The 15,365-nt window shown below is 34.8% G+C and overlaps 1 protein-coding gene across 1 annotated transcript in view; it reads right to left on the bottom strand.

Annotated features, from left to right (window-relative positions):
- TERB1 (telomere repeat binding bouquet formation protein 1) overlaps positions 1–14,124 on the bottom strand; it is a 15,294-nt gene extending 1,170 nt beyond the window's left edge. The window contains exons 1-18 of the mRNA XM_026036488.1: positions 14,064–14,124; positions 13,471–13,581; positions 13,143–13,271; positions 12,543–12,674; positions 12,033–12,093; positions 11,838–11,953; positions 11,564–11,686; positions 10,862–11,014; positions 9,778–9,909; positions 9,340–9,465; positions 8,831–8,994; positions 7,331–7,698; positions 5,933–5,994; positions 5,739–5,831; positions 4,397–4,567; positions 3,882–3,962; positions 2,849–2,959; positions 2,317–2,425 (exon numbers count right to left, since the gene is read on the bottom strand). Coding sequence (XP_025892273.1) covers positions 2,317–2,425; positions 2,849–2,959; positions 3,882–3,962; positions 4,397–4,567; positions 5,739–5,831; positions 5,933–5,994; positions 7,331–7,698; positions 8,831–8,994; positions 9,340–9,465; positions 9,778–9,909; positions 10,862–11,014; positions 11,564–11,686; positions 11,838–11,953; positions 12,033–12,093; positions 12,543–12,674; positions 13,143–13,271; positions 13,471–13,581; positions 14,064–14,097 — 2,276 coding nt within the window. The 5' untranslated portion in view covers positions 14,098–14,124. The remainder of the gene's footprint in view (positions 1–2,316; positions 2,426–2,848; positions 2,960–3,881; positions 3,963–4,396; positions 4,568–5,738; positions 5,832–5,932; positions 5,995–7,330; positions 7,699–8,830; positions 8,995–9,339; positions 9,466–9,777; positions 9,910–10,861; positions 11,015–11,563; positions 11,687–11,837; positions 11,954–12,032; positions 12,094–12,542; positions 12,675–13,142; positions 13,272–13,470; positions 13,582–14,063) is intronic.
- Between the last annotated feature and the right edge of the window lie 1,241 nt (positions 14,125–15,365).

Genomic DNA, 15,365 nt, shown 5'->3' with positions numbered 1-15,365 from the left:
GTTTAACGGTCGCGCGGCAGCGCCCAGGGAAGCGAGAAGGGCAGTACTCTGGGGGAGAGCGCGCCGTGACGCAGCACAGAGCAGCAGTCCTTTAAGAGTTATTTTTTTAAGTAACTCTAAACTCCTTACAGTAGCAACTGAATGCACGTATAGCATTCGGTGAGATCCTAGAGGGTACAGCTTCATTCCACAGAAACTAGTTTTTTCTTCTTGCATCCCCCTTTCTCATTCTATGGCTAAGGAGGCCACTGCAGTTTTCTATGTAAATGTCTTTTCCTTCATTATGCAAGCTCAGGTATCAGTGAATTGAGCTTTTCAAAGTGCTAACATACTGTGCTGGGTAGCTTAAGCAGCCTAAAAATTATTAGTCATTCTTACACATAGATGTGTAATTAATCTTATATATCGATTTCAAAGCATCTTATGCAAAGAAAATCAAAATTGTAAAATTAAAATGTGACAACTAGAGGAACCTATTTGCACAGGTTCCCACAGCACTCCACCTCATTGCATTGGAGGGTGACAGATTTCCACCACCAGAGACCTGCAAAACCCAAGTTCATAAGGCGCTGAGCAAGCTGATCCCACTGCAGCAGTAGTTCAGCTTTGAAGAAGGAGGTAGGTTCTTTCCAATGTGAATTATTCCCAAGACCTATATATTCTCTCCCTTTGAAATATAGTTAGGGCAGAAAAATAGGGATTTCCTAAAAGTATACACGTTGACAGAGTTAAGTCAAAGTTTATCTAGATTAGCTTTTGGGTCCCTGGAAAGATAAACAGCTGAGCAAGTCCTGCTGTTGTGTGCACCACTCCCATGTCATTTCCTTTGGCTCACATACTGCAAATACATATGCCAAAGTTTAAGTATATCACTTTGAATAGCTCCATTCAGAAATGTTTATAGGACCAGACCTTTGCCAAAGGTATCTCAATACAACTTTCAGATTTATGAACATGCTTCAATATTAGTAACATAATAAATATGATTGCAGGAACATTAAAAGACTTATTTATTATAATAGCATCAGGCCAGTTTTAAGTCTTTCACTTTTAAACTAAAAATAAGTCAGTATCTGCATTCTATTTGGTTAAACATCAAACTATTTTACATAGGTCCATAGATATCTTCACAATTATTAATATTCAGGAAATACATTAGCTGGACAACACAAATCTTTTATTCACAAGTTACGGCATTTCCACGTGCTCTTTAAACTTATTGATTGTAACAATATAAGATTTACCTACTTAGGTTTGTCAGTGTACAAATATCTATTCAGTGCTTTCTGTCATAGATTTACTTAGTCTTATATAGAATTAATTACAAACAGGAATAAAAAAAAAAAAGTAAAACTTGCTCTTCTTTCTGAAAATTCCCAATCTGCTGTCTAGGAATCTCTCTAGCACATGGAATTTCTTTTGTATTCTCTGTAACTTGTATGTTCAAGTTCAATAGTTATTAGCATTTTTATTTAAAAAATTATATTACTGGAATCTTTTGTGACCTTTTCTTACTCTTAAATAATTCTACTTTAAAGCAATTTCTCCTAATTGTTGACCTGACTGCATAACCCAGAATAAACATCTCATCAAATCTTCTATCAGTATACTCTATTTTCCTATATATACAGAGTACATCAAATACCTGACAAAGTATTTTAGCTACTGTAAACATTCCACTGATTAGGAGGAAAAAAAATACACAACAACATTAACATCACCTTATTTTAGCAATATAACCTTTTCTTACAAATGGCACAAAACCATAAAAGACTCAAACAAAAAGCCAGGTTAAGTACCACATAAATGAAATGATAGAGGAGGCTAAGAATAAAACAAACAAACAAAAGCAACCTTTTACTGGTAAAGATTTTACTTCAGATACATTAGTATTATTAAAAAAAAAACTAATTACATTAAATTTAGATTTTGCAAAGCCTAACAATTACTGTAAGTGAATGTTAGCACTGAAAAACATGAGTCCACACCAGCCTAAAACAACTCCAACAGAGCATGTTATTACAATATCTCACTTAATTTTGCTGTTCTTCATTCTGTGTCTAAATACAAAATACTGTTGAAAGATGTTATTGATGAGCTTTGTTTTTTTCCCTACCTCTGTAAGGAGAGATAAAAAAAAAAAAAAAAAAAAAAAAAAAAAAAAAAAAAAAAAAAAAAAAACACGTTGACATAAAACACTGCACAGTTGGTACTGGCCTGCTGTTAAAAGTGACTTTAAAAGAAATTATACAATTCACTGTGATTTTATTTGGACACCTATAAATATGTGAGGTTACAATTAGGCACACAACTTACCTCATCTTTGTCAAGTGAATATATACAGGTGTTTTTTGTAAACACTGATACTCTTGCTTGCACATTTGACTTTGTCTTTTCAAGTTAGTGTCTTGTTTTATTTGAAGAGCTATAAAATTGTGAATAAGCCCATTATAGTTATTTTAAACTCACTGAAATCTGCTGTAAAATGTCATGCTTTGAAGGAATATTTCTTCTAATAACATTGAAAATAAATATTGCATTATTAATAGTTACTAATATTCAAATAAGCAAAGAAGTATCATCTTGTCATCATTGTGACATTAACATACTAAATTGATTTAAGCTTTAGAAGCAGCTAACAAATAACAGGAATCTACTCAAAATAAACATAAACAATACTATGACTGAAAATATAAAAAAAAAGTATTAAAATTCTCAGCCATTTTTCTCCAGTTTCAAGCCTAGATGCTCCTATCAATGTCCTGACCTAAAAGGCGAACATCATCTTTAAATCATACAAATTAATTTTCTGGCAGTACAAATGATTTTTTTTTCCTGTGATACTCACATCTTTCATATGTAGGTATTAAGTTATACTTTTCAGTCATCCATGTATTATTGTGTTCATCTCTATTTGAAGCATCATTTTTATTTTTTCTAATTGGAGTCAAAAGTACACCTAAATTAAAAAAAACACACACACACACGATAAAAGCCGTGTCTTTTTTTTTCTTGAAAAAGCATAAAACACAGGTAATATTTTAGGAATTAAAATTTAAGGCAAAACCATCTTCTGAGCTGTACTGCTATCTGATCTTGGAAGAAAGACTGGAAAAATCCAGTCTTTACTTCAAAAGATCATTTTATTTGCTAAATTTAATTATGTTGAGATGAAATAATCAGTTATTTTTAAAAATTTCAATGTCTACCACAGTCAAATGAATTAATTTGTGAATCTGAATAAAAATCAATCTATTATCAGAAATGTATAATGTAAATGAAATTTACTTTTGCATCTCTAGCTTATCTGTAAAATTTTATTCAGCTCCTCATGCTAGACAGTGAAGTAGAGCTCCTTTATTTAGTTTTCTGGTATGTAGTTTTCACTTGCATTACTATTTTTATTTAATTTTTACCTTTCTTTATCTAATTGTCTAATCTAATTTCTTTATCTAATTTATCTAAGATTCAATTCCTTAGCAGAGCTTCAGGCAGATGCAGAAACAAGCATAACAGGGTAACACTGCTATAAAGGTAGAGTAGAATGATACTGAACCCAGCAACGTAAAACTACATTATGATCAGATCCTGTCTGTGTATCACTGTTTTAAAAATTAAGGTCACAAAACCCCAAAATAGTGGAGGGCATGTAAGTGAGAGGATTCAAATTGGTATCTATAGAGCAAGTGCCAAGTAGACACATTAGTTAACAACCAAGTTAACATTGATTACAGAATGTGTATTTTCTGTCCTGTTCACAGTAAGAATCTTGACAGTATTCACAGCAAGCACACAATCTCTATTCAAATATTCTTCTGAAGGTCCTGCAATAGAAGCACTCAGATATATTAATTACATGAATTTCAGAAGTGGAGCCTTACTTTGGAAATTTTCCTTTCTCCTCTGAAAAGTTGATGTCTCTCTGTGCAATCTTCCTTTATTTACTGGCGTTAACAGTATTTCTGGAAAGTATAAGATGTATGCTAGTGCAAATACTGGCAGTAATTGCTCAATTAAAAAATATTTTAAAATAAAAATATAGGCTACACTTTCCTTTAACTACTTTATTAATAGAGTAAGACTTAGTCCTCTCATCCACTAGGATGGAACGTTAAAATGTAAGGAGGTTATTCATGTTTATTTCAACTTAATACATTTATTTCTGTTAATACTTCACTAACCATGGCAAAATGGACCTACAGTCTCACCAAAACCTCTAACGAGGATGCATCACTAATGCCAAGAAATAGCTACTTCTCAAAAGTAGCAAATTCAAATGTCATTTAGTACAAATCTCAAACAAATTAGAACATCATTTTTAAGAGTTGGAAAATCAGAATCAAGCCAAAAAAATTATTTAAAACAATAATTACAACTACTAAAAAAAAGTTATTACTGTCATAAGCTGCATAACTACTGTTGTTACAAGCAGTCAACTTCGTAAGTTCCTTTTTATATCTTTTTTCAGCTTCCAGAATAACTTTGTGACAATCACACAGGTATGGACAAGTTTCCAACATCTTGCTAAACGTTTTGCTATTGAAGGACTGGCCTTGTGCTGTACATCCTGGAAAAAAACAGTATATTGTATAAACCACAAGCATGAGTGCTACAGCAGACACATCAAATCCAGCATCTTCATTATTTTGCTCATTATAATCTATAATTTGGCTTCCAATTTTTAATATATGCATCTCAAGAAAAGCGTAGGCCTTTCTGTATCTTTTTGAAAAAATGCATTTTCTGTTTTGCAGTTGCTAATAAAATGTTTGAACATGACCTACGTGTGCAAGTTATACTGCACTTTCACAAAGTAAAAGCATATCGAGAGGACGAGAACAGGTTCTTTTTATGAGGGCCAAATATAGAAGTTGTCTTTTCTCTACATCTTAGCAATTATCTGCATTAACCTGATGAATAGTAACTTGAACAGAGGTATGGATTTCCTCACAGCAAAGCCTCCCTGCTTGTTTCTGAGGACATACCCTATGGCGATTTACGTTTAGTTACAGTCAGCTGAAGAGCCTTCATCCCGTCAGGGGACATGAGGAAGGGTACAGGGACATTTCACAGTATTTTAGCCGGAGATAAAGTATTGCTAGAGCTCAGGCTGAATCCACCTGGACAACTTCCATTCTATGACTTATCTTACATCATGCCCGGAACTGGATTGTGGGCTTTTATTTAAGGTCGCAGGGTTGATTACAAAAATCCCCTTATAAACCTTGAGTAGCATTCGCATAAGCTTCTGCAGGATTGAGTTCAAGAAGCAGAACATGGGGTAACTGAAGGCTGGAGTCAAGGATTTCTACAGAACAGACTGCCTGAACTTAAGAGGAGAAAGGCAGGAAAACTTGAAGGGCTACACAATAGCTGGAAGCATAAAACAATTAGAAACTTTGCAAGGTTAAACTTTTTGCTACCTTTGATAAGAAAAAAAAACAGGAAAAAAAAGTGTTCTAAAGTATATTTGTGTTCTTTCTGTTCTTTTAAGCTGCTTTATATTCTGCTTATTAGTAAATTTGTCTTAGATAAAGATACACAGACCTAACTTTGCAAGTTATTTCAACATTTATAGTTTACTTCAGAGGTGGAAAGGAAAACAGTTAAAAATTGCACACTAGTTAATCCAATAAATATGTAAGAATTTCTATAATGTCAAAACATTTACTGAATTACTGACCCTAGCCAGCATCTTTTATGAAATCAGGGAAGAAAAGGCCCAATATAATATTTACCTAAACACCTTGAGTCTGCTGTTCTAAGAGATGAAGATGTAATCAAAATATTTTTTTTTCCCTTGGTTATCTCTGTATAGGTTGAATGTTGATCTAAATTAAGAAGAAAAAAAAAATTAAGAAAGAAAATTCAGTCTATCTTTTGCTACAGTAATTTTACATCAGTAACAGAGAATATACTTAACTATTTGTACCTGATGTGCATGCCTGCTTCAGATTTTTAACAATCTTTGCTGGTTGTTTAAACAACTGTTCACTAGGAAGATGAAGAACACACAGATTTAAAAACAGCCTTCAAAATATACAATTAATCGTAAATTAATACATAATCTACAAAGGCAAAAAAGTATAATATATTATACAAATAAAACTTGATTCATATTATTCCAAATCAATAGGTTAGATGTATTCAGCATGGCACTACCGTATTAGAAATCTGTTTATGAGAGAGCTGTGATCTATTTGTGTCACAAACTACCTCTAAAGGCTGCAGGAGCAAGAAGCCTCATCCATGGTCACACTTGGGCAATTCCCCTTTTCACACAAATCCACACACCAGGTGAGAGGCTTCCCTCCACCCAGAAAAAAACTTCTTAAAAGATTTGTATTTTAAAGATCAGAACAACAAATAAAGAACGTGTATGAAATTATGCCCATCAGCAACAAAGCAGAAGTTACCTGACCATGGAACCTTGTGATTCCCATAAATTCAGTGGTAGCTGCAAAACCGCAGTATAATATATGGTAGGACAGTGCACAGAAGTATAGTCCAGCCAGACATAAGAAAAAAATGAAATAAAAACACCCCCCACCACACTAAATGTAGAACTTAAAAAGGGAGAAATAATGTGGCTTTTATAGTGCCATTGTCTAAAGGCGGGAGGTGGGGAGGAATATGCAAAAGATAAATTCCAAGTACTTGAATTTGTATTTATTCTTGCAAATTGCTATTACTTTTTTTTTCTTTTATGAATAGGAAAGAACCATGAAAGATAACCATCAGTTTGTGTGAAACTGATACACGAAGTATGAGAATAGAAAATGTTAGTACAAGGCTGTATCTTTTTCATCCCAAGCAAGAAAGTAATTCAAGAAGAGGAGGGAATCAAGCAAACCGCCTTTATTTCCACTTTGCTAGCAATAGAATTTCAATTTTGTGCAGAGCAGTTCTCAAAAGTTTTTCTAGTTGGTACATATCCTAGAAGATTCCCTATTTTCATCCAAATAAATGGGTTAGTCTGATCTGCTAAGTAAGTGTGAATTTTGTGATGGAAAGTATAAATACTTTTTCATCCTTATGCTCAAAGCAATACAACATGACCAATAACTGCCTCTCTATATAATCTGTCAGATTTTCTCCCCATTAGGAAAAAAAGATAAAAAGCTTTTCTCACTGCAGCAACTGTCTATGATCTTTGATCTGTGATGTCCAAAAACATTTCCACAGTGCTCTTCTGCAGGCAACCAAAAAGCTCTCTTCACTTGCAGAAAAACATAAAGTTAGTAACCATTATGTAACATGGTTGACGCTCACTTTGGAAATTACCAAGGGAAAAAAAGTTATTATTTCTGCTCACATATAAAGTACATACCTTACTTGAACTGACTGTTGTTTTTCACGAGTATTTTCTTCATTTATACTGTGACTTTGAAGTACATGGTCTGTTTGCAGTTCAGCTGAACACGGAATATTATCCTGTTCATGGTGTCCAGTAGAAGCATTTACTGGATTCATACTCTTCAGAATTTCATTCTGCAATGGCAGAGAATTTGCAGGTAGGGCAAGAACCCACTTATTTGACTTGCAAATTAAATGTGGATAGTGTACTCTATATGTTCTTTCCATCTGATTTTTAGGGTCATTAGTATTCATTTCGTGGTATTTTGATGTCTCAGTACTGACTTCTGAAGATCTGTCAACAAATATTTTTCTTTGTACTCTTTCCCGTATTGAAAAATACTAGTTAGCGATTATATGAGGTCTATAAAAATAGTAAGCAAATCCAGAAAGATTAATTAGAATAGGTCAGTACACCTCTGAAGGTAAAGCATTCAGAACTTCAAAAGCCCCAGGCTGAGTTGAAGGCTAGTGAAACAGCAAAGTTGCTGAACATACAGAAGATGCTGAACATACAGAAGATGCAAGGAGTGGTTATCGGTGGATTTGGTACTAGTACAGATCACTTCCAGAAATTAAGATTGAATTAACTACATCAAAAACTTGCTACTCTACAGAGATAAGTAGGTATACAACAGAAATAAAGAAAACCTTATGTTCACATTTGTACGTAAGCTACACTAACTGTACAGTCACAGCCATTCCTTGTATGCAAATGTTAAAAATTATAAATTCAAAATGAGAAATTTAAAAAATATTTGACTAGTTTTGCAATCTAAATTACACTTTTCATAAAATTGAGGTAATTTTATTATAAACTAAAACATTTCATTGAAAATGCAGATGTTCACATTCCCCAATTGCTTTATATACTTCTAGCTTGGTATGATTCACAGTAATGGCAAATTTAAGATTTAGGGAATGTAGTTTTACATGCATCCAGTGTTTTCCATACTTTTCTAGCTCACACTCAAATTATCTTAAAGGTTTACTTCCTATTTCTCCTTAGACTCTGAGGAGATTCACAGATTCACAGAATATTTAAGGTTGGAAGGGACCTCTACAGATCATCTAGTCCAACCTTCCTGCTCAAGTAGGCACACCTACAGCATGTGGCACAGGGTGGCATCCAGGCGGGTTTTGAAGACCTCCAGAGTAGGAGACTCCACAACCTCCCTGGGCAGCCTGTTCCACTGCTCTGTCACCCTAACAGTAAAGAAGTTGCTCCTCACCTGGAGACGGAACTTCTTGTGTTTCAGCTTGTGGCCATTACCCCTCGTCCTATCGCTGGCCACCAGTGAGAACAGCCTGTCCCCTTCCTCCCTGCATTCTCCCTTCCTGAACTTATACATATTAATCATATCCCCTCTGAGCCATCTCTTTTCCAGAGAAAACAGGCCCAGCTCACTCAGCCTCTCTTCATACGAGAGATGTTCCATTCCCTCATCTGCTTAGTTTTGGTAAATAGGCCAACCTCATCATGTTCTTTCTCAATCAAGTTTATTCTGTGTAAAATTTCTTTAGCTTTCTTCCAGTAGTCTTGTAGAGTTCTTTCTCTCCTTTGTAGATCTACTTCCAACTCTTCTGCACTGTTGGCGTTCAACGAATTCTCATTTATTTTCAGGGACAATTGTTCAGCTTTATAAATTATAAAACAATATTAATACTCCAAACTTTATCACTAAATAATTTAATATAAATATTAATTGTATTTTAGTATCCTGAGGGACAGTCCCCCAAAGTAATTTAAGCAAAATATATTTTCTTAAAAACTGATATATAATCATATATCAAATATAATCAATCGATCAAATATAATCTCTTTTAAAAATGTGGTAAATATGCAATTGCTCTGCAGAGAAAAAAAAACATTGATTTATACAGCATAACAAAGTGGGTACACTTTAAGTATCTGGAAAGTCAATAGAACTTAAATACAAAGAATAACCCATTTCACATTTTAAACAACAACAGGAGGCTTACTCATTTGCTTGCAGTTTTGCAGCACAAAAGTAGCAGCTTTGTTTAGTTCCTCGTCCTGAGACTCAGTTAACACTTGAATCATAAGTGGAAGACCGTTGTTCTTAAGCAATTCGTACTGATTTTCTTCTAAAATAAGAAGTGGCAAAGGAATATAAAGCTTTTTTTTTTTCTCTTTCTCTCCAGCATGTATTTATAAAATAAACAACTTGTAAAAATAGTTGTATTATCTAAACTTGATAAAGCACAATCACATTTCATCATTTATTGGTTCCTTTATTTTGTCAGTGTTGACATTTTAAGAGAAACTTTTCTTCTGTAGGATAATCATACTTACATTTGAAAGACATTTTCCATTAAGTTAAAGAGAGTGACTGATACATACCTTAACTTCAGAATTCATAAAAAGAAAAATAGAAAAGAAGAAAAAATATATCTTACCACAAACTTCAGTGCAGTGTCCAATTGTTAGAATAATACTAATTTTTTCTCCTGTATCCAGAGTATCATTAGGCAGCAGCTTTAGTAGCTCTGACACAGTGTGATACTTTGCCAAGACAACCCCCATATTAGCTATTATGGTGAAAACAATTGAAGAAAAATTAACCAGATCACAAAGATATAAGTGCCAACCAAACATGAAATCCTTCTTCCCCCTCCCCAGGAGACTCAGATCTCCAGAAGCTTTGGGACTGCACATTCTTCTCCCTTAACATATCCCCCACCCACACATGCAGTTTAGTGTTAACACTTTCTTGGTCCAATAATTCTACCTAGATGAAACAGCGTCTTCCCCCTTCCCCAGACTGCATTGCATAGAAGTCTGGTAGAAGCTCTGAAAAGCAAGAACTTTACAGCATTCCTGATTTGCAGATCTGTACAGAGTTGCTTCATATCCTTTGCCAGTTCAAGAATATAGCAACTGAGGCACTTAAGGCACATGCAAGAAACTGCTTGTGGACCACAAGGCAGATTTATCAGGTTCACAGATTTCTCAAAACTTCAGTGGAGAAACTTTCTCAAAACTTCATGTTCTCCACTGTAAAGATGTCCTTAGGCTAGTATGCAGGTGGGCCAGAAGCCATATTCACATACCACACTCCTTTAGATCAACAGCTGAGTTGATAAAGCCTCCTACAGCTTATTTTATAAGCTTATTAGCTTAGACACAGGGCTGCAAAAGTACAGTGCTACAGCTCCAGGATCCAAGCTGACTAGTGTCCAGTTCTCAGCTTTACTGGCACAAAATAGCTCTGGTATCTTATTTTTGATTCTCAGTATAAATTTCATCATCTTTATTTTAGCCACAAAGACAAAGCAATTCACCTCAGATGCCAGAACACTGAATCACTCCCACCACACAAGTCTGGATCTTAAAAATACTACAATATAAATTGTACCTGGAATGGATATAACTGCTCTTTTTTATCATCCTTCCATACAACTTTACCTTCAAGACTAGACCTTCAAGACTAAACAGTTGCCATTTAGAAATACCAGATTAAAAAATGGTCCTTTCACTCACAGTCATTAGCAATGCAGGCATCCAGAGTCTTTGTCACTACTACTGCAAGTTTTGTACTCCACTGGCTCTCACATGAATCATGCAGCAACTTTGTGAGCACTTTTGCTAATGTATCCAATCCTCTAACAGAAGCAAAATATTTCTGTACATACGCTTAATGAAAAAGGAATAAAATGTGAATTAAATCATACACGTATCTAGTTGCTTTAGCATTTTGTTACGACTTAGGCTCATCATGATTTTTGTATGCACATATTAACCCTTCCATTTCCAACCATGCAACATAACTGAAGTTGGATATGTATTAATCTTGAGCAATTTAGTAATGACCTTATAATAACAGGAAATATGCAGTTCTAATACATCCATACTAAGAATAAACATTATGTCTGAGATCTATTAAATTTCAATCATTTTCAAAACAGCATTAATGGCTTACAATTTGTAAAATAGTTCTGATCAAAACAGTTTCCAAACACCTTTACAGTAAAATAGTTTTTTTTTTTCCTGCCCCTCACTAAACTGTAACCAGTGAGGCTGTTCATGAACTTAAGCACAAGCACGTTAAAGTAGTGACTTACAGTCATCGGAACAGAACATAAGCTTGTAGATATGGACAAAAAGAAAAAATCATGCATTTAACTGCAGAATGAGGCTTACTGTTACAAAATAAATGTAGTTCAAAGCCTGCACTATACTTACAGTTATTTGCAACTGTGAGTCCAACAAATGAACAGATAGGACGAACTATCTCAGGCTCTATGCAACTCTCCAGCCACTCTTTTGCGTACGAAAAGACTGAACAGCAAATATTTTGATTATCTTCTGGGAAAGTAAAAAACAACAAATAACCCCTAACAAAGTGTAATATACTGTTTCATTGGAATAATAAAAATAAAAACAAACTGTTGCTGCTTTTGAAAAATATTTAAAGTTTTCTTCAGATATGTGTAAGCATTTTAATCACAATATTTACCATTTTGAGGATTATTAACACAGGCACAAAGCGTACTGCAGACTGAAGACCACAGCTGATAGCACTGATTAATATTTTCATCTGACAGATTAATCTCAGATATGGAAAGAGCTGTTCTGTTAAGAAAAACAAAGCAAACAACTTCTGAATAAACCATCATTTTTTTCTGTCTTAATTGCTACAGTGTTTGTTTACCTGAATAGCTGTAGCAGAAGACCAATGCAACCTGTTTCTCTGACATATGTTTGTCCATTTTCTAAAAATGAATATATATCAGAATCAAAAGACATGTGCAGCTTGGAATAAAACCTTAATATTGTAACTGCATTTGCATATTTACATTCTATCTCCATTTCATAAGTCCACACATTGCTAAAAAATCTGAATAAAAAAAGCACATAAATACACTGGCAAAAATGTTCTACTTCTTTCTATACATTTAATATTTCCTATATTTTTTTTCAAAAATTACTGGTTTGCATCATTTTTTTCCTGAAAACCATAGTTAGATTCTTTAGAAATCAACTACTTTCTGCTACCTCTACTTCTTTGCTCAGAAACTCCAAGTAAAGGATGATCAATTTCCTACTTGAACCTTAACAGGACAATACAGAAACTTGGAATACTAAGTAATGTAGATTGTCAAACAAAAACATACAATTAAAGGTTTTCACTGAAGTTATAAAACAAGAAAAAAAAACTTACTGTTATTTGAAACTAGTACTAAGATGACATAAACAGACATTCTTTTCAAATTCACACCAGAATCTTTATTCATTAAAAATGAAATAAGATCTTCAAATAATGCAGGTGTACACAGAGTTTGTTGACAGTAAACTGAAACAGAAAATAAAAATACCAAGTCCAAAAGTCATTTATAATCTTTATTTTCATAATAAAGTTACTAGCATCTCAGACGCAGTGTGTTGTGAATGGAGCCTACATGGGGCTAGAGAGGAACTTCCCTCTGTTACCCGTCTTAAACAATGTTCATCCTAGGCAAAATTGTCCATCTCAATCATCATGCACATTCACGAGGAACAGGCAGAGACCTGTCTGTTATCACAGAGACAGGCTGTCTGCACAAATCCTGAGGAGCAGAAATACTCAAACCAAAGAGGGATTTTTCCAAATCTGGGACTAATCATTTAAACTATATTTAAGGCACCTTTAGTGCCTCTTACTCAAGTTAATATTCTTGTAATTCAGGTTTGATGGAGAAAATCATGAAGAGATGACAATACCAGAACAAAATCAATAGGACATGAAAACACATTCAGAATTATAAATAACAGCATTTATTACCATTACTTTCTATTATAATTCCTAATGTAAATAAAGCTGCTTCTTTCACTATGCAATGAATACTTGACTTTGCAAGGTCATTTATAAACATCAAACCACCAATTTCTCGCAAATATTCACTTGCTTCACCTACAGCAGAGGAAACAAAAAACAAACAAAAAAAATTTTGCTTCTGTGGAATTGAAAAATCTTCAAGAATTCACATCTGCAAGTTTTATAATATTTAAATGTAATCTTTTTGTGAAAGGAAATGTCCTTGACGTATATAGGGAAAAAAAACCCCACAATGTTTCTAAGGCAAATATGCTTAGGATAAAATGTTTCTTACTGTTTTGTTGGCAGATTGAATAAATGGTTATCAAAGCCTCTTTCTGAGACATGGGACAGTCCATTTGGTATTTAAGGCATTCAAGCAGTAAATTCAGATCTGTCTTAACATCTATAAGGGTAAACACAGAAAGTACCACAAAAAATATTATGACTTTCTACATTAATCTAATTAGTACTACACTAAGCATGTCACAAGAATATAGCATATGTATGTAATCTACTTTGAAAAATCTTTTTCTTAGTATTTGGGGGAAAATAAAGACTTAAATATTGTTTAGAGACTTCACAAAAATAGATATTGTATTTAGCACATCTAAGGTTTTCTTTTATTAAAACAAACTACAAAAAATGTGCCTAAGTATTAGCAGAAGCATGACTTTCTGCAGGCTTTAGTTGCTATTTGAAATTTTATCATTAGATTTGCCTTTTATCTATCCCAGTAGAGAATCCAAAAATACAGAAGAATGAAGAAAAGAACATTTCTGCAGTAGTTCAGTATCACATGATAGGCCCGTTAGTCTGCTTAAGTTGTGCTGATGAGATGCCAGGGGAAGAAAAAAAGAGAGAAAAAAAATATTTTAGGAAACTTACCACACTGTGTTTTCTGTACCTTTTGATTTTCCATTTTTGCTTGTATCCTTATTCTAACTCTACAATTAGAAGAATCAGGTGAGGAAGAAACAAACATTTTCTCTGCTGTTTATGATGTCATATACAGCATAAATTATTTTGTTAAAATATAGTCTTTCAGATTCTCTGGTTTTACTCTGATCTCACACATATATACAACTTCAGCTATAACTACTGCATTAACTAACAGCTTCCCAAGTACTTTTTGCAGAATTTGAAGCAATTTCATGCTACACTTGCAGGTTTTTTGGCTAACATCCAGAAAGAAGTGCCTTACCTTTACTACTTGAACCACATTTTTCTCTTTGATACATGCAAAATGGATACAAAGCATTTCTAAACCAGCCCAGAGTAAAATAGAAAGAGCTCAACTCTGGTGTATCAGGTGGCTGAACCAACAGAATAAGTAGCAGAATCTGCTGCAACAGACTTTTGGCAAAGCTTGCAAAGAAGAAATTAGATCACCTCTTCCTTTAACTCTTACATCAAGTAACTCAGCAACATCCTCTTCAACAACAACAAGCTCAAAGCAGAGCACAGCTGTATTCATCCTTTTGCTCAGCAGTATTAAGGCATGTAGTTTAAGCACTGGGAAATTGCCGACACAGAAGTTGGGGGGGTCTCATGTGAGGCTGGTGAGGGTCCCACATCGTTCAGAGCCGGGGCCGGGGTTGCCAGTGGCTCCAGGACTCACGCCAGGCACCTCAACAAGGTAGAACAAAAGCAGCTCTCCCGTTTAATTTCCTATTAACATCCAGTGGTTAGATCCTGACCTGTGTATCTTGGAACAAGTCAGAATCATCTATTTTAAGGTTTACATTGCACACAAGGATATGTCTGCTACCTTCTGAGAAACACTGTTAAGCAATAGGGGCTTTTTGGCCTACCAGTGCTATTTTAACATTCATCCCCTCCCTCCTTTCTGCTCAACTGAACCACAGGTGATTGACCATCCACCGTCAGAATTCACTATTGGAGTTGAGTTTCAAAGCTGAACTCTGAACAGTTATCACCAATCATTCCAAATGGAAAGATTATATATGCATTTAAAGTGCCCCGCACTGAAGTGCAGGCTGCAGGGGCACCTTCCACCTGCCTCTTGAGAGTCTCGGCACACGGGACTCGGCACACGGACGAGCTGCCTTCCACCTCGGCCGCCAAGCTGCGGGCGCGGAACCGGCGAACGGCAAAGGCGAGAGCCCCGCCGCGGCCCCGCCTGCTCCGCGCGGCTCAGCGGCGCCGCCGCCTCACGCGCGGCCGCCT

The sequence above is a fragment of the Nothoprocta perdicaria genome, unplaced genomic scaffold (genome assembly GCF_003342845.1).
Source record: "Nothoprocta perdicaria isolate Ctin4 unplaced genomic scaffold, notPer1 scaffold_18, whole genome shotgun sequence".
NCBI lineage: Eukaryota > Metazoa > Chordata > Aves > Tinamiformes > Tinamidae > Nothoprocta > Nothoprocta perdicaria.
The sequence above is the reverse complement of the archived record's forward strand: the minus strand, read 5'-3'. Positions and strand labels throughout refer to the sequence as shown.